Below are 27396 nucleotides of genomic sequence, written 5' to 3' on the forward strand. Positions count from 1 at the left end.
TCCGAGTTTCAGCTGAAAAGTTCATGCAGTTTTCTCTTCAGAAGGAAAATTCCTTGGCCTTTATGGCCTCAGCTGGAACTATCACATTTTGAACTAGAATTAATCTCCTGTGACCCAGTGAAATACTGGAAAATGGGACAGAACTATGGCCCCTAGAGTCTGGCCAAAAGCATCCTTAGGAAACTTGGGAAACAATAGAGAACAGGGTTTTTTCAGTGTTGCTTTTTTTTTTGTTGTATCGTGTTTTTGTCACTAAGGACATTTGACTCAGAAATATTTCTTGGGGAAAAGGTGGTGGTGGCGGGGGGGGGGGGTTGTTTTATTTCTAAAGTTAACTCATCTCAGTATTCCTTACCTGAAAAAAGAAATCATTTACTGGCATTGGAGCCCATTCCAGAGCAATAAATAGAAATCTTTAGCAAATAGATGTGAAAGTACTTTGTCATCTGGAAAGCAGTAATGTAAGGGCCTCACTGCTAGTATGAGCTGATAGTTATGACTTCAGGTGAGGGTGAGGGAAAATTATAGTTCCATTAACACAAATTTTGTTTCTTGTTCTGTTCTTGTGCTTGGAAACAAGCAAAAGGGGCTGTAAGAAGTAAATGAGTGATGTGTTCCTAGTTTATGTGTTATCACAGTATGCATCCATCCATCAGTCTTGGACATAATACAATTCAATTCAGCAAGTAATTATTATTACCTGTCTAGTACAAGCCAGGAACTATGCTTAGCACTGGGAATAAAAAGGTAAAGATGATCAATTAGGTCTCACCCTCTAGGAGCTTATGTTCTAATGCTGAAAACAACATATACATACATATGCACATACACACACATACAGATGAATAAATACATAAATAAAAAATATAGAGACTATCATGGTAGAGCATTAATACTAGGGAGGGCAGGGGGAAAAACAGGGAAGGTCTCTTATAGGAAGTGGTACTTAACCTAAGCCTTGAAGAAAGCTCAGAAGCAGATGGGAAAAAGGAGGACTTTTCTGTAGCCACAAAATCATAAAATTTTCTCATTTGAAGGACCATCTAATGCCATCCAATCCAGCCATACCTGAACATACATCTCCTCTGTGTCATCTACAACAAGTGGCCATGCAGCCTTGGAAGAGCAATTCATAGCACTTTGGGGAAGTTCAAGTGGTGGGGAAGATTTTCCTTCCGTCCAGTCAAAATTTGCCTCTGCAATTTCCCCTCAGTGTTCCTATTTTTTTCCTCCTGAGACAAATTAGAACAAGTCTTGAGATTATAGAATCAATTTAAGCTGAAAGGGGGCTTAGAGCCATTTTTCTCTCTTCTCTTCCATGAGACTTGAAGACAACACTTATCCCCCCATGAATCTTCTCTCAGCTAAGTATTTTGAGTTCCTTCATCTTCTCTTCATATGGTATGAATTAGCACAGGAAAATTTCCCATTTCCCATTCCTGGTACCCTCCTATGGACACTTTTTTCTAGTTTATCAATGTCCTCCCTAAAATGTGATGAATCATCATTTATTCTCAGTTAGCATGGTATCATCTGGCTGGCTCCCTAATCTTAAACTGGAAGCTAAATTAGCTCCTATGTTGGAAAACAGTTGCTTTTGGCCTAGGAGCTAAACTGCTTGCCCCCTGCCTGTTTCTGGTGCTGAGAGAATCTGAGTTCACAGCATCCTTTATGTGCTGCAGGGAAAGTCATGAGATTGAAGGTGAAGTTTGTAAATCCCAGGAAAAAAAAAAATGGGAGCCATCCAGAGTTGGGAGGGAGTTTTACTCAAGAAGGGTCAGGAGGAATGAAAAAGAAGCATTAAACTCCTTCTCCTTCAGGGGGAGTTCTCAGGACGTTCAGTATTAGGCAGAGATGTCCTACTTTTTTTACATTGCAGCGGACTGTTCTCTTGGGCTCTTGCCAACATTCAGGCAGGACTTACATAAGAGCTGCCTTTTTTTTTCCTGGAATTTAGGCTTACTGCTGATGTGTGACCTTCAGCAGTAATTGCCAATAAATGGAGTAGAGCTGTTTACTGTTAGATACCGGCAACCACAAAGAAGATGGAACTAAGAGAGAGCACAGGAGTAGTTGCTTAGTAGAGGTTTTGGTTTGTTTTTTTTAAAGAGCTGGTTTTAAAGGGCTGCAATTATCTCACAGTAACTGAATCATACAATTCAGTCAAGTCAAAGTTTTATTAATTCTACATTTTATAACTGAAGCCCAGCAAGACTATTGCTGATCTCTAAAACAGAAGAAAATCCATCAAAGCAGAGGGTATTCTTTATTCTATTTAAATTATCGTTCATTTTCTCCAGAGTTGTTTCTCAGTAGTTTGAGCCTCCTTTTCTTCCTTTCTTTAATGCTTATACCTCTGTCTTCTTCCCTAGCCAGAATATAGTTAGCAAACAATTTTCTGTTAGTAGATAGGGAGATCTCGGTCTATTTTCAGCAAAATGCCAGATTACCTCAATTTTAGTCCAATTTACAAAAAAAAAAAAAAAAAAAAAAGAATAAGCTTTCTATTCCATTTATGTGGGCTTTCCATGGCTGATGAATAGCAGGAATAGGAAAAGGTATCTGCAAAACCATTCAGCACCCCCTCCCCCGCCTACCCCTATCCCTCCAGCCTTCTATTTGAGGTTATGAGTGGGTGAAAGAGGAACTGAAAAACTGATTCAAAGGGATTGGCAGAGTGAACTCCTTTGTGACGTGTTCATGATGAGCAGCTAGAAAATGACATTGCCCTAGCTAAATGGAATTTGGGGCTCTTTGGGGATTGTGGTTGTCAGTCACACATTTCATAGTGAAAATCCTAGGGAGGTGAATACAGGGGTTGATTGGCAACTAGGAAAAAAATGGAAGATTCCTCTCGCTGCTGTGCTATGATTGGAAACACAAATTCTAGAAAACTTATGGCCTACTAGTTCTTATTTCTTAGAGAAAGACCACCAGCTTGTTCCCCTGATGGTCAGAATGCTACCTCTACATATATGGAAGCTAATGGAGATAGTGATGTTTCATTGTATGTCAGCACTATAGTTCTTCCTGATAACTAATACTAGTTAGCTTTTTTTCCTGAGGCAATTGAGGTCACAATTGCCCAGGATCACATAGCTAGGAAGTATTATGTGTCTAAGGCTGGATTTGAACTCAGATCCTCTATCCACTGTACCATCTAGCTACTCCCTAGTTAGTATTTTTATAGTACTTATAAGGTTTGCAAAAAGCACTTTCTACATATTATCTCATTTAATTCTCACTGTAACCCTAGGAGGTTAGTACTATGATTAGCCCCATTTTACAGATGGTGAACTGAGGCAGAGAAAGGTGAAATGATTTGTCTATGTCACACAGTTAGGATTTTACTTAAGGTCCAGCTTGGCTACCTGATTGCCTCTCTAGTAGATGGAGAGATGGTCTAAAAGATAAGGAGACAGGAAGACCTGCATTCAGGTCCATGCTCCTAATACATACTGATGGTGAGACCCTGGGCAAGTCATCTAGCCACTCAATGTGCCAGGCAGCTAAGGTTATAGATTGTGGAGCAGATCCCGACTTGGATTCATAGAGGGACATTCACTTGAGCAGTTTAATCACAGATCTGGTGGAAAGCATATTATTGCTAGAGATGAAATACATGTAGCCATTTAGATTCAGAATATTAGATTTGGAAGGGAAAGGGGAGAGAGATATGCATTTATGTAATACCTACTATGTGCTAAGCACCATACATTTATCTCTCTTGATCCTCACTACAACTCTAGGAGGTAGGCGAGCATTGTGATCTCCATTCTACAGCTGAGGAAACTGAGTCCATATTCACACAAGTAGTTGTGTGAGTCACTAAGCAATTATTAAGAGCTTATTGTGTGCCAGGAACTGTGCTAAAATACTAGCCTTAAGAACCATACAATCCAATGTCTGAAGATGATTCCTGGTCCAGTACTCTATCCACTGTTCCAACTGCTATTAAAGTACTTTAATTTATGGTTCTGCTTACTTTTCCTTTTCAAAGTTAACTGCTTTTGTGATTTTTCTTTATTCAAATGGTCAGATTTTATTGCTTTTGGTCCAAGATCATTGTTAGGCTTCTTATCCAAAGAATGGGTAGAACATGAGTTTCAAATAGACTCTGAAGATCAAAACAGAAGAAATTAAGTTTAGATATATAAGAACAGATCACATTTTCGAGTTGATTACATGAGAACAGTCATCTCATATATTGTAATCATTTGGTCTAATCAATTCAACAAGCATTTTTTAAGGCACTGAGAATATAAAGACATAAAAGCTGTTTTTAATTTTGTAAACTTTACATTTTACTGGTACAGAAAGATTTAAACAAATAAGTATGATATGATTTAGGGAAGGAGGAGGGAGTACTAATTGGGGAGGGGAATGGTCCCTGAGTGGAACCTAAAAGGGAGCTAAAGGTCTGAAAAAGTAGAAGTGAGGAAAGAACTCTAGGCAATAACAATGTTATGGCTTGTGTCAAGGTACCCAGTTAGGAGCTAAACTGATGATTCATGGGACAGCAAATATACCCATTTGCCTCTTAAGTAGAATCCATGATACAAAGTATCAGGAAAAGTAGGTTGATATCAGATTCTAGCAGGCAGAGAAGTTTTTATTTTTTCCTAAGATCAGGAAGGAGTTACTCAAACTTCTATATAGCAAGGAAGTGCCCTGGATAAACCTGTGATTTAGGAAAATTATTTTGGCAGATCTTGGTGTTGAACACTGAGATCAAAAGATATTTAACCTTGAATCTATAAAAAGACCCGCACAATCTGTGAAATCTTAATCCATCTGCAAATTGAAACTCAAGTCATTATGACCTTAACCAAGGCAGACCATAATTAACCAATTAGTTGACAAAAGATAGTTCAGAAATTAGCTTCTTTTCTCTGAAAACCACACCAATGTGGTTTTCTTTTATTTCGATTCTATAAATTGTAATATAATCTACTAGTCTCAACAAAAACAACGGAAAACCCTACAAATATACACATGTGATGCAAAATACTTACATTGTTGTTGTTTTTTTTTTAATGCATCCTTTAACATACTGAGAACTATTTATTCTGGTTCCTTCACGAGAAAAGGATTTTAGGTCATGGCAAATCTGACTTCTGCTATTTACTACCTTGCATGATCTTGGTCAAGTGACCCAAGAAGTGGACTTCTATTACCTCATCTGTCAATTGAAAATGTTGAATTAGATTCTCTTTACAGTCTTTTCTAGCTTTAATTCTATAAGTGAGTTGAATGGTTGTCTCAGAGACATCCTCATCATACAACCATTTTTCGTGAGCTTCTGCCAGCACATGCCATGAAACCAAGATGGTGGAGTATTGCTTTAGTAGACCAAGTTATCAGTGTGTATCCTGGTTTCAGGAAAAAAGATCATTCCTAATTAGCTAGGGAGACTCTTACTTTTGATGTAGGGATGTCTGGGCTTTGTGTACCAGTTGCAGGCTGTGCCTTGGAGCACACAAACAGCAGAATCATAGACTGATGCCTTTGGTCAAAAGGAAACAATATAAAATGTGACAATGATTGGATCAGCTGCAATCTGTTCCTTCTGGAAAAATAATAAAACCTACCATTCTATTAATGATGTTATCAGTCAGTGTCTTCATTTACATGCTGACATTTTTTATCAACAGTAGCATCCCTTCCTTAAATCATCCCAGACATCTCCTTTATAGCTCTTCTATTGCTTTTCTTCTCTACAAAGCTCCAACTTAAGATAGTGATGTGATCATTTCTGAAGCTGGCTAAGATGAAGTTAGTAGCATAAAAAAACCTTTCTTTTTAATGGGGATGATGGGGGAGGATGACATGAGTCAGTGGATTTTTGAAAATCTTTAGAGCTTGTAAAAGTTTAGGAGCCAAACATACTAAATAATAGACCAGTTTCCCAGTCACCCAGATTCATAATTGTAGCTTCATCCTTGATGTCTCCCACTTGTCCACATTTTAGATATGTTGTCAAATCTTGTCATTTCTATCTTTATAACACCCTCTCGAATATAACTCACAATTGTGCCCAAAGGGTTATTAAACTGCCAATACTTTCTGACCCAGCAATACTTCTACTTGGTTTATTTACAAAGATAATTGGGAGGGGGGAGGAAAAGAACTTCTATGCTCCAAAATAATTCTAACAGCTCTCTTTTTGAATATATTCCCTTTTCTTTCCTCTCACTACCACAACTCTGATATAGCCCCTCATTACCTCTTAACTGAACTATCCTAATAGCTTTATAATTGGTCTCCCTGCTTCAAGCCTCTCCCCATTTGAACCTTTTCTGTATTCAGCCACTAAAGTGATTTTTCTAAAAATCAAGTCGGACCACATCCCACCTCTTCCTCTCACTCCATACTTAAAAACTGCTGTAGTTCTCATATTACCACTAGAATTGAGTGTAAAATCTTCCCTTTGGTGTTTAAAATCCTTCACAGTCTGACCCCTTTGTAACTTTCTAGCCTTCTAATTTACTACCCTCCACGTACTCTATGATCTAACTACACTGGACTACTTGCTGTTCCTCATTCAAGATACTCATCTCCTGTGCTAGGTGTTTCCTGTGCCTAGAATGCCCTCCCCCTCACCCCCAATTTCTAGCTTCACTGATTTGCTTGAAGACTTAGTTCATATTTCAATGCCTACAGAAGACTTTCCTTCTCTCCCATTCCCTAAATAATAGCATCTTTCCTCTGAGATTACCATCCCTTAAAAATATCTCTATCTACCTATATCTATATAATCCATTTACCTATTTTTCTTTATGTATATGTTTTATATATACATATATATATTTGTGTACTGTTTTATGTATATATATATGTATGTGTATATGTGTATATATATATATTTATATGTGTGTGTGTCTATATCATCAGTATTATTGTTTGCATTTCATCTCCCCACGAATGTGAGCTCCTTGAAGGCTGAGGTACTTTTTCCCTTTCTTTGTATCCCTGGGCTTAATATAGTACCTGGCATGTAGGAAACATTTAACATATGCTTGATGACTGACTTGGTGTGTGTTTTGATCATACTTTGATCATACTCCATTTGTGTTCAAGAGCTATTAGATGGATGATCCTTTGCTGGACCTAAAATCTTATCTACCCATCTATTAAATAGGTATTTTTACCTATTATGTGCCAAGCACTGTGGATAAAAAGAGTAGATTAAAAACAGGCTTGGCCACCAAGGAGCTTACATCCTGCCACCCTTTGGAACATGATATATGTTTGTTAAGTGTCTGCTAGGTATACAGAAGGCATTGGTTCCTGCTAGAGGTAGGCTTTTATTTTAATCTTTTTAGAGGGATTGAATTAATGTTTTTTTTTTCTAAGTGATCCTCTAGTATTTTATGCCATTATAGGCTCTTTGTTTTATGTAGAGCCTCTTACTTCTGATGTAGGGTTATCTGGGGCAGTTATAATCAGATAAATTTATAATTGTAATGTGTAGCATTCCCATCTTAGTCTTTCTCTCTCTCTACTTTGCTAAGGAGAATAGTGCTAATCCATAGAACCTATGATCTCACTATCATTGCTGTGCATTAAGTGTTGAGTGTTAGACTTTTTTGTGAATATGAGACATGGTACTCTAAACTAACATTATACATTTTATTTTCAACTAGCTGCCACAACCTCCAGAAACGGAGAATTCGGTAGAGGTGTGTTGCTCACCTATATTTGTTATTCTGACAAATATGGGTGTTTCTAAGTTGTCTTGATTGAGTGTCTTAATTGTTTTAGCAAAATCTATGTCCTTGTATTTTGTGAATTTGAGGGGAAATCTGTAGTTTGATTGAAGGGGCTGATGAGTCCTGTAAATCCCATTGATCTCTCAGTGTAGAAATTGCCTCCTTGGCCAAAGAATCCCTTCTGTGTTAAAAGTGGGCATGTGACTTCTAGGACTTTAATGTAAAACTCTGTCTCTGGTGTGATGTGGCAGTGTCAAAATGTTTTAACCTGGAAATTGTTTTCCTTAGACGTGTTATGGAAATTCTCCCTTGTTTTAGGAGAATTGGGGGAGCATGCAGAGAAAAGTGCAGTTTCTAAGTGCATTAACAATGCAGCATAGAAATATCTTTAATGGAACCAAATGAACATACAGACTAACCCCAGAGGATCTGTGTTTTCTATTCTTCCTAGATCAAAAGAAATGTATTGAATAAGGACTTAGGAGTCATTTAAGTACTTGAGGTCTTCAGGAAACATTTTTCTTTTCTTATTGGTAGATTTAAAACCATTTTCCAAATTTTCTAATAAAGCAACCAAGCAGTTTAAATTATTTACAACAGACTTACTAAAGGTCTTGTTAAAAAGAAAAGAAAAAGTTAAAAGCATGAAGGTCCTTAGAGTTGATGTCTTTTTTTCTAATTTTTCTAATAAGAGAAAGCCTTGTTAATAAGGATGATTTTTAATTAAATAACTGCACTTTGCTCATTTTGGCATCTGTGGGTATGCACGTGTGTATGTATGCATGTGAGTGTGTATGTACAGCTTTATGCATGTATAATAGAATAATGCATGGACAAATCACCAAGGATCTGCTTCTCCCCTCCTTTTTCAATTTTGTATTTCAAATTACTATTAGATTATACGAGGAACCCATGTAGAAGTTCCCTCTGAACTTTGGCAAAGCCAACCAATCAACCACATGGTCCCCTTATTTTCAAGAGGCTATCAGAGCAGGACAAATTAGTTAAGCAAAATGAATGGGTGCTCCGTTTGATCTGGTGGTTTCTGGACCTTTTTGCCTTGCTCTTGTCTTGGCTGAATGACTTGCTCTCCACGATTTTATTACTTATTGATGCTAAAGATAAAGTGTTTCTTTAGTATCATACTTAAAATGGCATTTCTGCATGCTCAGCAGGAGGTTGATCAAAGTCTACCACTGAGGCAACTGGAAGACCATAAAAGGGTACGTATATGGTCACAAATATTTGGAGCTAATTCTTGTAACATCTCTGTTAACCTTTCACTGTAATTTAAAATAAGTGTAAAAAATATTATTACATTTATCTAATGACAGTTAATGTCGCTGAGACAGATGAACTGGAAAATCACCTTTGACTTAGCAGATCAAAAAACACTCTTAACAAATCCATTTCCCAAGTTTAGCAAGAAGATGCTAGCATTTGCTGTTCCCTTCTGTTGACCTCCTCCAATGAGATGATTTGTTTTGGAGAAGTGGCCCAAAGTGCACTGCCATGGAAAGAGCTGAAATTGGAGGCAGTGGGTCTGAATTCAAATTTTAGCTCTGATGCAGGTTACCTGGGTGACTCTGGGCTCATCCAGCCCTGGTTTCCTCAACTGTAAAATGAAGGAGTTAAACAGGAGGACTCTGAGATCTCTCCAAGCTCTAAATCTATCATCTTTTGGTTGTAATTAGTGTGGGCCAGGCTATTCCCTTAGCAGAATGGCTCAAATGTCACTTATGTGGGGTAGAGTTGGTGACTGTGGAGAATCTGGGGATGGTGTTGGAGCAGGGAACCTCTGTCTTGTAGTTTCTCCTCCCCAGCCTGGACCCTTCAGTTCTCCACCATCATCACCAACCTAGCCTAAAACCATCCTGGTCATCAGAAGAGTAGGAGTGTGCTGTGTCCTCTGTTAGCAGTGGACATCCAGGAAGGAGCAGACGAATCTGATTCCTTTATCTCCAAGGAAGAGTTCCCCTAAGAGGGAGTAGATTCCGGAGATAATGAGAATAAGTTGTAGCCCTTCCCCTTTCAGCAGGAATAAGGTCATAGGATCATGGAAGGAGAGCTGAAAGAATTCTCAGAGGCCTTCTAATCCAATCTCCAAGTAAACAGTTAAATTGGGATTTGAACTTAGGTCCTTGGACCTCTAGAATCAGTGTACTTCCCGTATAACTCAGTGCTGCCTTTCAAACAGCAGTCACTCGTTCCCTCAGGATTCTAAGTTGTTTCATTGTCCAGGCTTTCCTTATATTCACATCCTTTCCTACACTTTGCTTTTTAAGTATTCCTGTGGCTTAGAAATTGGGTTCTGATATTCATCCTTTCCTTCCTAGGATCAAGGGATTTAGAGCTAGAAGGAACTTTAGAGAGAAACCATCTGGTCCAAAGTCCCCACTTCAGAGATAGGAAAATGAGACTAATGGCCCCCAATCACATAGAAAGTTGGGGGCTGGGACAAAATCCCAGGTTTCCTGGATACCAGTCCATCAGATCATAGTCTGACCCCTAACAGTCCCATGGGCTGGAAAGTATTGGGCAAAGTCGGGGGATTTGGGAGACAAATCTTTTACCTGAGGACCACTGACAGGTACATCATGTAAGAGAACTTCTATTCCTGAGAATACCTGAAGCCCTTTCTTTCCTCCTTAGGAAGAGTTGAGCACAGGATCTAGCACGTACTCCTATGTGTGCTTAATGAATGTTTTGTGGTTGATATTCATTGACTAAAATTCCCATATAGGCCTGTAGGTCCAAGAAGCAAAGTAGTTATTTGCTGTTTGGGCTCTTATGGGCTCATTTATCCCGTAGGGCCATGTCTCTGCCTGTAGAGATGGCCCTGAACACTGGGCAGAGGCCAGCCGAGTAGGGAAAAATGGAGGAATCTCTGTTCCTGACTGATACCTGACTACCGCTGAAGGTTTTTTCCTCATGACACCGATTCCTCCTTACCTCTTTTCTTACTTGACACTTAATACAAATGCAACTGACTGTTGTCGAACTTTCTTTCCCCTAGGTAATGTGTGTTGTATTCCTCACTGCAGTGAAACATCTGATATTTGTTTGCATACTGTAGGTGTTAAACTGCTGGAAAATACTAGCATTATTTTTAAAGAAGTGTTTCACAGCCAACTGTTAAAGCTGAAGAAATGACGTTATTTGGGAAGTCATTTTTTTTTCCTGCTCTGCCATCAGATGGCTCAGTCTAGTGTATTGTGAGAAGCTCAGGGCTGTTGAGTAATTCATGTCAAAACAATTATAAAGGCTCATCCCCAAAGCATTTAAAGACCCCCTCAAGGTAAATTTTGATTGTGGAAACCAAAAACTCCAAAGAAGGAGTAGCCCTCATTGGGCCTAAGTTCTCACAGTCAGAATTCACCTGATTTTGTGGGGGACAAGAGAGTGTGGGAGCTGCTTTTTATTGCTGTCACCTTTTAAGGAAAATTTTTGCAACTCGTTCCTTCCTTCATGTAGGCTCTGGGCCTTGTCCCTCGCCTCAACATCCCACTTATACCTCCCTCCCTCCTCCCCCCCCCCCCCCCAGCAGATTGTGACAATTCAACTTTCACATTCAGAGCTGGAGAGGAAAAACAAAAAACCCACGGAGGAGCCAGAGAGCATTAATTAAAAAGAGCCCAGGAGAAAATAAAAGTTGTGGGGGAACATGTTTTCATAATGAGTGCATTTCACGTTATTCTCGTATAGGGGGAAAAAAAACATACCATTTGATGCGTCAGTTGCTATGGTAACTGCTAGCTAGGGTTTTCAGTAGAAGAGAAGGGAAAATGGTAATGTGAAATCCCACTATAACTTAAGTTTGGCATACAGGATGCATAAATGTTAAGTTGGCATTTAATGAGTACACATATTGAAAGATGGCATGTGCTCCCCACTTCCCTACCTTTTGCCTAATTTAAGCCTAATTGTATGATACATCATTCACCCACAAAACCGAGAGTAGCTGGAACCCAGGTCACTGTCACCCAGATATCAGAGAATGTAAAACTGGGAGAATATAAAGCTGGGAGATCATCCATTCCAACCCTCCTGTTTCTAAGTTAAGCTAAGTTCAAAATGATGTATACAAAGTCACACAGCCAACTAGTTGCAGAGTAGGATTAGACCTAGTAATGCTTTGTTTAAAGCAAAATGACCAAAAAACCCTTTCTTTTTCTCTAATGTTCCGATTTACTACAAAGGTCCATGGTATAGTTACTCAATTTTAGCTATCTTTTTGGATAGTCATGTACCTAATACATTCTTGTTCATTATCTCTCTCTCTCTCTCTCTCTCTCTCTCTCTCTCTCTCTCTCTCTTTCTTCTCTCTCTCTTTCTCTCTTCTCTCTCTCTCCTCTCTCTCTTCTCTCTCCTCTCTCTCTTCTCTCTCCTCTCTCTCTCTTCTCTCTCCTCTCTCTCTCTTCTCTTATGTTTCTTTCTCCCCTCCCTTCTTCTTTTCCTCCTCCTTCTCTCTCTTCCACTCTTCCTCCCTTCCACTCTTCCTTCCTCCCTCCCTTCTATTCTTTTCTCCCTCCTTCCTTTCTTCCTCCCTCTCTCCTTTCTCTCCTTCCCTTCTTCCCTCCTTCCTTCTCTCCTTCCCTTCTTCCCTCCTTCCTTCCCTCTCTCAAATTTCTCCTCCCTCCTTTCCTTCCTTCCTTCCTTCCTTCCTCTGTAATCTTCTAGTGTTTATAGCTGATTAATTTAAGAGGTTAGGAGGCAGTGAGGGTGCTTAATGAGTTCCAGAGCACGGATTCATTCCCCATGTGGACAAGTAAGCCTAGCTCTGTCCCATGGCCAAAGGCTGAATCCCTAACTTTGCCAGTCATCTCATAAATAAGTGTTATTAGGACCCACAGTTAGCCACCAGGATAGATCCACGCTGCCTCTTCCCACTTCTGTGAAAACAACTCAGGAAGCACATTGTGTTGGAGCCATGTCTGCAGCCAGCTTTGTTCATAGAGAACAATGCACTTACTGCTTCCCGTTGCTCACAGCCCAGAGGAGTCTATTTCTTCTCAGCAGACTCTTGAAAGTTTTCTTTGAAGGAGGGAAGAGACTTAATTCCCTGAATTTGCTTTTCTTTAAGAGTTAGGTTCTTCAGACATTCAAGCTAAGCCTCTGCTTCTTCCCCCTCTCCCAGCCCTGCCAGTCTGTGGAGTCTGGGCAGAACAGAAGATAATCAGGTTTCAGGTGAACCTTTCCCAAAGAGCCCCAAGGCTCAAAATTCTGGCCAGACAGGGCCACCCCCTTCTTTTCACAGATATTTGCCTTCCTGTCTCCAGGCTTCTTCTCAGGGTTTGTTAACTTATCACTTGAAATTCTACTTAGTCATGTTACAGTTGCAGGTCTCTTCAGAAGAACTCTTGGGGTTCTATTTCTGGCCCTGTTCTGTTTTCAGCACCTCTCCTGTCTTGCTAGACTTCTCACTTAACTCTCTTGATGATATGTCAGAGGTAACTTCATGCCTTACTACTTCCTCGCCCTGAAATACTTCTGTGGAAAACACTGTAGCCTTCAGGGTGAGGGGGGGCCTGAGGAAGGCAAGGGGTGTTAGAAGACCTAGTGTTGTTGAAAGTGTGATTCTAGGGTAAAGAAACCCACTTCTTGTCCCATTCTGGTTGATCAAAGCAGTCATTCAAAAACTTTCTCAAGTCACTTACTGTGTGTACCCAGCAGGAGATGGACAGTGTGGATGAGACACAACCTTACCCTTATGGACTGAAATGTAGGAGGGAGATATGAAGCAGTCAATTCTAGTGCAAAATAAGTTGCATTATAGGTGAGAAAGAAAAATGGCCTATGGAAAGTTTAAGGGATGGAAAAATCATTCCATACTCAGGCAGGAAGGCCTTTGGAGGTAGTCACAAGTGAGAGTTGGAGAGAAGGTGGATACCAAGGGTTGGATGAGCAGCCCTGAAAAGGAGCCAAAGCCCTTCTTCACAGGGGCCAGTCCCCCTGAACATCCATGTACTCCTATTAACAAATAAGGAAGGGATAAGGTGGAGAAATCTTATAAAAAAGTTGGATAAGAAGGTTTTGACCTAAGGAGATAGATCAATGTAAGAAATAAAAAGTTAGATGTTATCTACACAAAGACCTGATAAGAAATAAGAAGGAAGGGGATTTACAGTATAGGAGAGAAGAAGGTCAAGGACAGAACCCTAGGGGAGATCCACATTGCAAAGTACTGGATTGAATGAGAAGCCATCAAATAAGGCAGAGTAATTATAAAAAATAATTAGGAGAACTTGGAAATGTAAAGTCTCCAGAATTAGTGAGGAAGAAAATGTACACAAACAGGAACTGGCCAATTCCACATATGTTTATTAGTCATCGATAATATTTAAGAAATTGTCTTTCCTACTCAGTAAGAATGCAATGATGAAAAGGAGTCCAACCTTTGCCTCAAGGAGTATAGTTGGTGGGGAGAGAGAGAATATGACATTAAGCACAAATAATTATGGAATGTGGTAGATTGTGATTAGGTCAAAGGAGAACCAGGCAAAATACTTAAATTTGAGGAGGAAGAGAACTTTTTTTAACTTTGGGGATCAGGGAACTTCATAGAGAAAATGGTATGTGGTTTGGAGCTTGAAGTAAAGGAAAGACTTCCAGGATACAGTTCTTCAGGTGAGAGAAGACAAGAATCCAAACAGATGGTTACGTTGGGAATGGAGGGAAGGGAAGTGGAGTTCTACCCCACAAGAGGTAGAAACCACCAGTAACTTGTTAGATTAATGGAGACAGGAAAAGGTAAAAAAGGATGTCAGAATTAAAATTCTAGGTGACCAGAGGGTGTTCATACTTTTGATAGAATCATGGGAGTTAGTTAGAATGAGGGACATGTTTAGAAGTCAGCTTTGTCAAAAGCTGCTGAGAAGTCAACTCAATTTTATATACGTTTACTAAATATCTCATATACCCACTTCAAAGAAGGGAAAGATAAAAAAAAGAATTGTTATGTTGGGAATTGACTGCAAACATTATATAGTGGTGAACTTTTAGAAAATTCTCACAGAGCATCATGGATTTAAGCCAATTTGCAAGGGGTTAAAGAGCATCTGAGAAGTCATGAAGTTGTGTCTTTCAGGTGCTGATGTGTTTTTCAAGAACTCCAGCAGTAAGAGAGAGGGAAAAGATGGAATGGAGTAGCAGCTGGATAGAATAAACATCAGTTTTTATTAGGATTGGGTATACTTGTGTAGTTGCAAAGGAACCAATGGAGCCGAGATGATTAATATGTTTAGGAGAAGGGTCGTTTCAAGTTATAGGTCATCAGCATCATCTTCCCTTCCCAAACGGGGTGATGTTGCTGATGTATTTGGAAAGGGTGGCTGGGAGGATCTGGAGAGGTCATTGATTGTCTTCTCAGTGAAATTAGGGGCTCCCTCATCAATTGTAAGTTCAGTGGAAACCATTGGCAGCTGGAAGAAAGATAAGAGAAATAGGGAAAGCAAAATAGGGAGTCAGTAAGTTTAAAGTAGAAGGCTTAGCTAAGAGCAGTGGGCAGCCCAGGAATAGTGACTGAAGAGATGAGCTCTCTCTACTAAACTAGGAATATGGGTAAGAATTATGTTTCATGATTGGAATATCTTTGGTAATTTTACATCCAAGAATTTTATTATTGTTGTGATATTTGTTTGTAATTCCCCAGTGTTTGAAAAGGAAAGATGGTTGTAAGGAAGACTTAGTGCCCACCTTCTAATGTAAACCCCTACTTTTTGAATAGTCTGATTTCTTGTTAACATATTGAAAATATATTTCTACTTGTTCCATGGAAACTTATTTGTTGCGTTTTGGACCTATCTAAACATCAATACAGTCTATAAGCAGTTCCCTGAAAAGACTTCAAGATACAGAACAGTTGTCAATCTAGAGAGAGTTTCCTCACTCCTCCCCTAAACCAGTGAAATTAGAGACTTCGATTCACCACCACCATCACCCCCAAGAAAAAAATATCACATGAGCATCTTTAAAAATAGGACTTTTTTTTTCTAGTTACCTTTAGATGGAACTCTAAAACAAGAACAGCGTTCCAATGCCAGTGGCCCAATAAGTTGGGTTCAGTCTTTTTGGAAAGAAACCGTGCAGTACATAACAAGCTATAAAATTGTTCATACCCTTTGCTCTGGTATTTCCACTTTGGGGAATATGTTCCAGGGAAATAATACACAGGAGAGAATAATTTGTACCATGATGTTCACAGCACTATTTATAATAGTGTGAAATTGGAGACAGCCTGAAGGCCCACAACAGTAGGAGAATGGCTAAATAAAATATGGTAGGTTGATGTGATGGGATCCTCCTAAACCATGACAAATGACTCAGGTGTGGTCTGTACTGATAATGTGTGTACACCATGGACACTTTGGGTGCCATTACATATGTTGATATGAAATATCTCTGCATGCAGGTAAAAATTAGGAGAAAATTTAGAATAATGTCAATTATCTAATTTTTATTAGATAATCTTTAAAAGTCACTTAAGTACATTAAGAATGATGATATTCTACATCTATTATATGTAAATCAGCCTTTTAATTTTAGTCTTTGTATTTTGTACTTTTTGACAAAAGTATGAGGAAGAGAAAATATCCAAAGTTGCTGCTTAAGTTATATGGTCTTGTCACTTGGAAAATATTGAACAAGTTAACCTGAAAGTTTGTGAGTGCTCCTGATGTGTTTTCCCCTAGTAAAACTAGGCCAATTATGACTGAGTACCCCTGTGTCTTTTGAATATTAGTTGCTCAGTTATGCATTAAATTCAGGACCTGATTTCATTATCCTGTTTGAATTAAGGGTGAGGCACTCAGGCAAATTTTGGTCAACCGTTACTATGGAAACATCAGACCTGCAGGAAGAAGAGAGAGCCTTACGAGCTTTGGCAATGGCCCGCTATCTCCAGGAGGACCTAGCAAAGCTGGGGGAGGAGGTAGGCTGTGCGGTAGGCTAATTAGTGCTATGTGTGACTCTGGATTGCCATGTTAAATCTGCATGTTTCTGCATAACAGATTGAATATTTAACAGGTGAATTTGGGCTGTGTGGAGATGTGGGGAAGGGTTGGGTTTTTTTGGTTGTTGTCTTTTTTTTAAAGCAGCTCATTATTTCCTTAGCATACATCCTGTCAGGGGAAAAAAAATGCCTGTAAATATTTTCACGCAAAAGAAAGTCCTATTTTCTTCTCTAATGGAATTAGAAAATTCAGAAGTTCAACAAACATTTACTAAGTGTTTACTTCTTTTACTTAACTAGATTACATTTTTTTCCCATGGCTTTTGAATAATCTGGTCAATTTGACTTGATTACATTCCCAGTACTCAACAAGAAGCTTTCCTGTTAACTAGAAGAGTTATGAAAAAATATCATGGAAGTATACAACAATCAGGCCTATACACACACGCTTGCTTTCCTTAAGAAGAAATAATTTTTAACTATTTTGTGATGGCCTTGAGCTATTAGTCATTTTTGAATCACAAATAATGAGATTTGGGAACTGTCACTAACCTCAGAAGTCATTCATTCTCCAAACATTTATTAAGCTGACCCATGTGCCACACACAGTAATAGACACTGGGGACATAACAACAAAAATGGAACAGTTCCTGTCCTCAAAGAGCTTACATTCTATTCAGGGAAACAATATGTGTGTGTGTGTGTATATATATGTATATATACACACACATATACATATATTAGTAAAAATATAAAATTATATCAAAATTATTAGTATTATCATATATAATATATAAAATTATATATATATATAAATAAATTACAATCATCTAGTTTAACCTGCTCATTCTACAAATGAAGAAACTGAGTCTTAGAGAAGGAAAATTCTTTGTTTCTTTGAGATAATGGAAGAGCTTATAAAGTGCTTAAAGATTTGCAAAGCATCACACATATGCCATCTCACTTAATCCTCCCAGTTGGCATTACTATTATCCTCTTTTTACAGATGGGGAAATTGTGAGAGAATAAATGATTGCTCAGAGTAATATTTGCTGATTTCCAAGCTGTAAATGCTCACACTGAAAATTTAACAATCTATTCTGTCCAGTTGGTGGGAGCTAGCTCCTGATTAAAACAGGTAAATGCCAGTATAAGATATGCTTTGTCACCTGGAACAGGAGGTACTGGTTTGGGAGTCAGAACAGTTGAGTTTAAATCTAATTTTGCTAATTAATACTGGTAGCTTTAGGGGAGGCACTTTTCTCCAAGCCTCTGTTTCCTCATCTGTAAAAAAGAAAAGAAAAAAAAAAGAATTTCTACTAGATGATCTCTAATGTTCCCTTCTGCCACAACACTTCATTTCTAGTTTGTTTGGCTAGGTCAGCAAATAACCCAAATGTTAAGTAATTGATTTTGTGTTGAATGGACTTGGGTATTGGTCTGGAGCCTCAGTCTCCACATTGTGCTTCACCTTTGTAGGGGGAAGTTCAGGATCTAGTACCATGAGCAGAGGTGAAATGAGTTTGGCAGATGTTCAGTGCCATCTGGACAAAGAAGGAGCATCCAATCTCGTCATCGACCTGATCATGAATGCGTCCAGTGACCGAGTTTTTCATGAAAGTATTCTGCTCGCCATCGCACTCCTGGAAGGCGGCAATACCACCATACAGGTAGGGAAGGCATTTGGTGGTGGGTCTGGTAAGGTACAGGGGCAATAAGTGCCATTGATTTCCCATGTCATGGAGTCACTGATATAAACTCTGCTTAAACAACAGATATGTCATTCTGAAGTTGCTGTGTGGTCATTATATCTGCTTATTCTGGGTATAATCCTTAAATAATCCAATCTGTTTCAGGCCAGTTTGATTGCCACAGTCTACCTGGCACCTACTTTCTGCTATTATTTCACACCCTTCTCTTTTTGATATGTTCTACTCTCCTGTAATTCATACTTCTGTATCTCAGAATTTTCCCTGAAACAAAATTTAGAAAAGAGATGATAATCTGATTTGAAAATGAAGTTTGTTCTAAAAGAGAATGTCCCTAGCATTCAGATGAATTCATCACAAGTGACCAAAAAAGTCAGGAATGTCTGTGTGATTTAGATTTCTTTTTTCCTCCATTTAAAAATACATACACATACACCAGGTTAGCTTCATTTCCTGAGATTGTTACTTAAACTAATTCAAATGCCTTTACTTTCAGAATTCTATGAAACTTTACCAATTTGTACTCATTGGGGATTTAAGTCAACACATTTAATGCTTACTGTGTGCAAAGTCTTATGCTAGATGTCTGGGCTGCAAAGGCCAAAATTAAATCAAGGAGTCCAGGAGGAAAAAAAGAGAACTGGGATGTGTGGAAGTATCAGGGAAATAGAATGAATAGCGTCGAATGTGTACCTTGGCAGAGCTCTTACAAGGAAGAGAGAAATTATGAAAGGGGCAGATTGAGAGGAAGGATGAGTCCCCCAGAAAGGATGGCTGAGCAAAATTTGGGATTCTCAAATCATCTTTAGAGAAGAAGTAATTGAACGTATGGGAATGGATGAGCTTGTCTAGAGAAAAAATAGGAGAGGGGAGAAAATGGAGCTTTCTGGGGTAGCTTCCTTATGGACTGGAGAAAGGAAGAAGAGAAGAGTAAATGAAACTGAAAGAAGGGCTGTCAGATAATTAGGAGATGATTCATACTGGAGGGATGGAAGGAGGAGCCAAGGGGAGCTGGTCAATACTGTCATGTGGTAGAAAGGGGACAAGGAAGATAAATACTCAAGAAAGGGAATTGGATTTAGCTATTAAGCTACTTTAAGCCTTTGAGAAAGTCATTTCAGAATAACAACAGAGATGAAACTAGATTTTAGGAGGATGATTAATTGGAGACAATGACTACAGTTTTCTCTTTCTAGAAATTTAATAGTAATGAATGTGTAAAAAAAAATTGCACATAACTGAGAAGTAACAAAAATATATTTATTTTTATAAATTTAAACACATTTAAAATAAATAAAATATGTGAATAAAAATATATTTTGGAAAGAAAAAGCAAAATAAAAAGAAATTGAGTAGATAGAGGATGATAACTTGAGAGGGGAGTGGGGCTTAAAAGAACTCTGTGACTCAGTATAGAGAGTTTTGGTTTTGGAATCATGAAAACCCGAATCCAAATACTAGCTATGTGACCCTGGGCAAATATTTAATCTTTTTCAACCTCAGTTCCACATCTGTAAAATGGGGATAATAATGATCCCTACCACACAGAGTTGTTTTGAGGATTAATCCTAGTAATAATAATTATCAAATTATTATGACTAAAATTTATATTGCCCTTTACAGTTTGCAAAGTGTCATACTTTTGTTATCTCAATTGATTTTCACAATTATCCCCATTTTACAGATAAAGAAATTAAGATTGACATAGGAGCCTGAGATTTGAACTTTGGTCTTCCTCTACATCTAACTCTTTATCTACTGACATTTAGTTTCCTCTAAAAACCTGTACATAGCATTTTGTAAATCTTAAAGCACTATATAAAAGCTAGCTGTTATTTTAAGTTTAGGAGGGACCTGAATGTGTTTGTATACAGATTTTGTAGCTGTTATTCGTACCTCTTTGTCCAAGACCAATTATATCACTTGGGTAATGTCTTGACTTGCTGGTGAATTGGATTTAAGTGAGCAGAACTGCACAAAGTCCTCTTGCCTCCAGTCATTGATGTCCAGTGGCAAGAGATTAGTGAAGTCAGGAGAGGGATTAAAGAGGAGGAGAGGAAGAAATGATTAATGGGGCAAATGCCAGATGAGATGGGAAGAAATAGGATTAAAAATACAAATAAAAGCGGACTCCTGCATCCTTTGAGACCAGAGGGGAAAAATGAATAGGTGGGTAAGGGCAAGGAATTATTGGGGGTGTGGAGGAGATAACCTCAGTCTTTTCAGGAAAGTAGAAACCTGCAGGGTTTGAGGTGATGGCAGGACATGCAGTCCTTGCCTTTGGCAACCTGGGAGAGGAGGAGAAAGGAGGAGGATGGCCGTGGGAATCCAAGGGAAATCATTTGGAATTATGTGGGGGAAAGAGTGATCCAGAATCAATTTAATAGGAATAAAAAGAGTTTAATGTGGCCTGAGTCAGTGTGTTTTCATGACTTCCCAGCCGTGCTCAGGAATAAAAATGGAGGAGATAGCTGGTGGGGATTGCCAGGGTGGGGTCTGCTGAAGGGTTCAAGAATGAGGATGGCTAACTGTAGTGGCCAGAAGATGAGGGAATAAAGTAAAGGCAAACCGTGGCTAATGGCCTAAGAGAATACTGAGGAATAGAGGGAGCTGAGGTTACTTGGTAGCTGACTTCTGGGCCAACAAGATATTTCACAGTAGAGGTCCCTAAGCGACCTGTTTTAATGAAGAGTTGTGTAAATGTGAGTTCTAATTAGTATGTCAATTATTTGCATATAAATGGCACTTTATTTTCAAGTGTTTTGAATACTACCACCTCCCTACAATCTTGTCTCCACTATTAATTTAGTATATCTATAAAGAGAAGATTGACTTAGAAGGGAACCTATTCTAAAGCCCTGTTTGTTATTACAAATTCCTAAGTGCAGCATGTGAATTAACAAGCTTTGCTGGAGTTTGCCACTTTTGAAGGACATTTCCCCACCCTTCAAAGTTTGGCAGTGTGGTTAAAAAAAAAGAAAAAAGAAAAAGAAAAAGAAATCTCAATGTTGAAGAAGTCCCAAATTGGATGGGAAACTGAGAATTAGCCTCATTTGGGAAAATTATAATGAAGAACTAAGGATGATTGCTGGTGGTGTTTGTTGTAAGAAAGCTGGATTTGGAGTCGAGTACCTGGATTTCAGTCCCTGATCTCTTATTCTCTGTGTGGACTTGTCTGAATTTCTCTGTTTGCTTTTAAATGTCTCTGAAATGAGGGGATTGGCTCCTAAGGTCCCTTCCAGATTGAAGAATTTTAATTCTATGAAAGTAGCCTTTACAAAAGAATAACTAGCTCGATGTGTGATGTCTGGTCATCATCAGTCCATATTAAAAAGTATCACATGGCTGTGGTGTTCAAGAAGCCTAGAGTCATGTGTTACATGGAGCACTTGGAGAATACGGACTATTTCATGACTAATGAGCCACGTGATTTCACTCTGGGTACATTAGGCACTGTACAAAGAATGATCTGGAGTATGTTTTTTCACAGTTGGTTGGTAATCATGTGGCACACCGAAGCTGGTTTTTCCCTCAAGTTTTTTTATCATTTCAAGTAATTATGAATATTAGCTTCATGTTTTCACACATTTCTTACTCATATCCACATGCTTCAGTTTCAGACAAAATGCCAGGCTTGATTTACATCAATTATTATTCTTAGAGAAGGTGAAAGTATTCTGTTTAGTCGGCCAGGCTCTCCTGAGGGAGCTTGAAATAGACTTCAGGGCATGTTGTTGATTCACCAGATGGATAGAGATGCAGACATCTCTGAGGGGTTTTTGATACCCTGAAGTTGTACTCTACTGTTAGCACTTGGATTCCCCTTCCCAGGCTCCTCGCCGTTTCTAAGATAGAACAGGATCTCCTCAGCCTGATTCTTCCACCTTAATCTGGCTTCAGCCCACCTCCATATTTCTCCCTTGCACACTCTATCTTTCTGGAGGTAAACTGAGTCCCCAAACTTTCCTGTCACCTCACTTTGTTCCTTAACACTGCAATGGTCTTCCTTCCAACATTCTTCCTGTCAATTCAGTTCAGCTGGCATTTATTTAACACTACACAAGGCCTGGAGGTATAAAACTAAAATAAAACAGTCCCTTCCCTCAAGAAGCTTACACTCTACTGGGGAGAAACTGGTACACTTTACTTAGTAATTGTATTTACTATGTAAAGTAAATAAATTTAGGCAGGCTAGAGAATCCTAATACTTAGGGAGATTCAGAAAGCAATAATATGGATTATTGTAGGAGGGGATACTTGAGATGATCCTTGAGAAAAGCTAGGATTTTTAAGAAGTTGAGAATGAGTGAGAGCATTTTAGAAATAGGGGACAGTCTTTGCATGAAGGTAGGAGAGAGAATCTTATGTCCAAAACAGAGCAAGAAGAAGGTCACATAGAACATGTGAGTGGGGAGTGATGTAGACTTGGACTAGAAAAAGAAATTGGAGCTAAAATGACAAAGGACTTTTTATTTTATTTTTTAACTGCTTATTTGTATATTTTATTTGTTTTTAATACACATTTCTTTATGAATCATGTTGGGAGAGAAAAATTAGAACAAAAGGGAAAATCCTTGGGAGAGGGGAAAAAAAAACTAGGAAAAAGAAGTAAACATATCGTGTGTTGATTTACATTCAATCTCCATAGTTCTTTTGGGGGATGCAGATGACGTTTTCTATCCAAAGTTTATTGGGATTGCCTTGGATCATTGAACTTCTGAGAAGAATGAAGGCTTTCACAGTAGATGATCCCACATTCTTGCTGATACCATGTAATCCTGGTTCTGCTCGTTCTGCTCAGCATCAGTTTATGTAAACCTTGCCAGGTCTTTCTATAAAATCAGCTTGTTCATCATTTTTTATAGAACAATAATATTCCATTACCTATCTTCATATACCACAACTTATTCAACCGTTCCCCAATTGATGAGTATCTACTTATTTTCCAATTCTTTGCTACCACAAAAATTGCTGCTACAAACATTTTTGCACATGTGGGTTCTTACAAAGGACTTTTAAAAAGCAAACTGAAGAGCTGAAGGTCTCTTCAACTTCTTGAGCAAGGAGGTGACTGAGAGTGGGACAATGATAATCTCTCCAACAATTATTGTTTCTTTAATAACTGTAGATATGTGACAGGCTGTCTAGTTTGAAGACTTCTAGAAGACTTTTTTTAATCTTTGTATCTCCACAGAGATCTGGCATTTTATAATGTTCCTGAAAAGCAAGAATTGCCTTTTTTCTTCCTCATTTTGTACTCCCCACCTCGCACAATACAGTAGGTGCTTAGTAAATGCTCAGACTTGTGCTTTGGGAATATCAGCATGGCGCTCATAAATGAGAGAGGGAAGAGACAGAAGTTGGGGAGAGCACTTGAAGGCTTTTGCAGTTGTCCAAGTGAGAGGAGATAATGGTCTGAACTAAGGAGACAGCCACATGAATAGATAGGAGGGGATCCATAGGAAGGATGCTTTTGGAGGTAGAGTCTATAAGACTTGGCAACTGGTTAGAATGGGAAGTATGGATGGGTGAAGATAGGAATGACTCCAGGCTTATGAATACGGGTTATTCCAAGGAGAATGGCACTTTGGAAAGAAATAGGGCAGTTCTGAAGAGGGTTGTCTGAGGAAAAGGCAATGAGTTCTGATTGGAAATGTTGAGTTTGAGATGCCTTTAGCCCACATGCATAGAGAGAAATTGTAGATTAGTGGTTATAGGGTAATGGAATTCAGCAGAGAGAATAGGTTCACTCTATTAGGATCTTTGAAAACTAGTGATATAGCAAGAGAAAGGAAAGGTGGGGGGAAGAGGGGACATGATGTGGATCCCTTTGCTGATTGGAGAAAAACAGGAAGCACCAAGACAGCAGAAGAGCTTTCTGGATTAACCTGGTTTCCTCCCTGTAAAGAGAACTCCATATGTGAATTGCCACTTGACTTGGATTAAAAGCAACAATTGTGACAATTGGTGTGGACTTTAGTTCAAAAATTCATTCAGAAGAATGAGGAACAGTAACTCACTCCCCCATCATCTCTTCCCCATCACCCTGACACACATAACAGCAACAGGAAAGGAGATCTGCTTGTGGCCACGTGGGCCTTCATGGAGTTACAGGTTGCTTATATAATAAATGGTAGGGGGAAAAAGTATACAGGACCAAAAAACAAAAAAACAAAAAACTGCTGACCTCTATGTTCCCTCTGAATAGAGCTTTTCTTATCTAAAGAGATCCCTTTTCAAATCATGTTTATGCTTAATCCCACAGGGCTTACAACATTCATTCAGCAAACATTTATTAACCACTTACTTTATACAGATCAGTAACAAGCATTTATTAAGCACTTATTATATTATGGGTGGGGGGAGGATACAAAATGAAGAAGAAAAAAGACAAATTTGCTTTCCAGGAACATTATAGAATGCTGGGTATCTCTGGAGATGCAAAGATTTAAAAAAAGGCCCATTCCTGGCCTTTGGAAATCTCCAAACTACACAACATGTCTCATCTCTCCAGTTACTCAAGTAACAGTAATAGTTGGAGAGATTATTTCTTTGTCCCACTCCCAGTTTTTTCCTTGGCTGATGGCCAGGTCAATGTCTGTGGAAGTTAAAAAGATTAGAGAAAAGACAGGGAGGACTCTGGAAAGAAAGGTTGGAAGGAAGGTGAATCTTTGTACATGGGCTAGATATGATTGTGCTCTCAAATATAAAAAGATAGCCTCTGAAATTCAGGTCAGAGAAGCTTCGTGGATGGAATGAAAGAGAGGCAAAGTCAATAGCGGATTTCTCTTTTCTTGAAGGGTGAGACTCTCCCCCCAGAGACTCGGATCACATCCTTTCTTTGTCTACTGAACCATTTAAATAAGGATGTGGTCATTTGGGACTGGCTTCTCACTAAACTTCTATTGCTCAGACCATGAAGTCTTCCATATTTGGAAATGCATGTGTGATGCAACACAGAATTTGGCAACTCCAGAAGCTTGAGAGGGAATTTGCCTACTCATTTTCATAATGTCTCAGCTCTCAGATCTTGCCGGAAGATCTAGGGGGAATTTAGATTACCTTTCCAAAGAGTGTTTTCTCACTCACCTTAACCATATTCCTAGCTCCTCTGGCCCAACCCTGGCTTTCAAAATCAAAATAATAAATGAGAGTGGATCACACACCCAGGTGACATCTTTGGGAGCAGTCCGGATCTGAACAATGTTGTTGCTACTGTGATTCATCCCCCAAACATAAAAAAAGCTTAGGGTGATTGTGGCTCTTGGTGCTCTCCGAGTGACGTAGGAACTTGACAAATTGTCTGACCCTTAAATTGAGCTTAATTTTTTTTCCTTTGTTTTCTTAAAGTATAAAACTTCCTCCATCCAACTGTCTTCACTTCTCCCTGCCCCCTCCTGCCAACCCCCAAAAGAAATCTTTAGTTTCCATTTGACGTTTTGCAGTAAGTGGGAAACTGTAAAATAAGCATTTGCTTATGAATTAATTTTTGGCATGCAGCTAGTTTAGCAAACCTCATGGCACTTTCACATCCGTCCCATGCATTCTAGCCAACATCTTGTGTTCTTTCCCTTTTAAGCTGGTGCTTCCAACAAACCGGAATAGATACTTCCATTCCCCTTTTTTCCCCTTCCCAGAGGGTAGCATCTCTGTTTCCCTCTAGGTGGGGGTGGGAGTGAGGGATAACTTGGGACCCAGCATTCAACAAATGCAGATGTATATGTATGTGTTAACATAGCTTCATTTATCAACTTAAGGGGGTGGTTTTTGTTTTTGTTTTGTTTTGTTTTTAAGTTTTGACTAATTATTTCTGCTTCCAAGAGTACACTAAGGTCTTATATATGAAATGGTTCACTGCTGTCTAGAACTCAGTATTAGGCAGACTACTGGGCTGGAGACACACCCAAGAACAAACTCTTTCCCCCACATACATATCAGAAAATGGAAAATAGAAGGAAAAAAAAAAACTGCCTTACAAGTCTAGCTAACTCAGTTGGGGAGGGCTAACTGAAGGATCCTTGCCCCAGAGTAACTCTTACTTCTGAAGATTGCTTAAAGAAATCAGATGAGAAATGAAGGGGATTGGTTTCTTGCCCATCCCATCTCTTCCTATTCCAGACTTGTAAAATAAACCACTGAATAAATGACCAGAGGGAGTTATGGTGCCATTTAGCCCATAGGTGGAGGTCTTAACAGAAAATTGGATTTCACTTGGCAGCAGAGAGGAGTACAGTTTGTAGGGAGGGTCAATCTTCAGTCGATGTGGCAGCCACCTCCAGACGGGTGAATGATGGGTGCAGGAGCACATGACATCAAGGGATAGATTGGTTTTTTTTTTTTCATTTTGTTTTGTTTTGTTTTTTTGGCAGAGGATCCTGAAATGAGTCATCTCTAAGTGGTGTTTTCTAACCTCAGGTTTCATCCATGTGGGAAATGAATTTAGCCGGCAGTGAACTAAGTCCATTTTTCTTATTGACATTACAGGGATTTATTTGAGAAGCTCCCATTAGAATAAATTTAAATCTCCTGGGCAACACCCAAGCATATTAGCTGAAGACTAAATCCATATGTTCAGGCAACAATAACTGGAATCCCATTGTTGTTTTGGTTTAGTAGAGATTTAGAAAGCAAACCTTCTCTGGTAAGCTGCTTTTGTTAGGAGCCCAGAATCCTAGACCTTGAAGGAACTGACTTGGAGAGCATCTAGTCTGAGGGTGCTTAATTTAGGATCCATAAACATAGTTATCAAAATGTTTTTAAAAACTATTTCATTGTAGTCAGTTAGCTTTGTGGACCTATATATTTTATATTACACATATAAAAACATTATTCTGAAAAGAGGTCCATCAGCTAAAGCAGACTGGGCCAAAGGGCCTATTTCACAAAAAGTTTGAGAACTCTAATTCTAGATTCTGGTCCCTTATTTTACAGATCATAATCATATAGGTTCTGATTTCAGTTGTCCTGATCCTCTCGTGCATGAAATTCATTCAAACAATGTGTTTTCAAAATATCTTGAGATGGA

General features: G+C 38.9%; 1 protein-coding gene across 11 annotated transcripts in view; it reads left to right on the forward strand.

Annotated features, from left to right (window-relative positions):
• ITPR1 (inositol 1,4,5-trisphosphate receptor type 1) overlaps positions 1-27396 on the forward strand; it is a 386707-nt gene that overhangs the window by 230036 nt on the left and 129275 nt on the right. For 4 of the 11 annotated variants that reach the window (XM_031954255.1, XM_031954269.1, XM_031954283.1 and 1 more), the window contains 4 exons: positions 7647-7682; positions 8885-8935; positions 16509-16641; positions 18142-18332. In XM_031954255.1, the coding sequence (XP_031810115.1) occupies positions 7647-7682; positions 8885-8935; positions 16509-16641; positions 18142-18332 (411 nt within the window). The remainder of the gene's footprint in view (positions 1-7646; positions 7683-8884; positions 8936-16508; positions 16642-18141; positions 18333-27396) is intronic. The other 7 variants (XM_031954258.1, XM_031954277.1, XM_031954309.1 and 4 more) reach the window with 3 other exon arrangements.

The sequence above is a fragment of the Sarcophilus harrisii genome, chromosome 1 (genome assembly GCF_902635505.1).
Source record: "Sarcophilus harrisii chromosome 1, mSarHar1.11, whole genome shotgun sequence".
In the NCBI taxonomy this organism is placed as follows: Eukaryota; Metazoa; Chordata; class Mammalia; order Dasyuromorphia; family Dasyuridae; genus Sarcophilus; species Sarcophilus harrisii.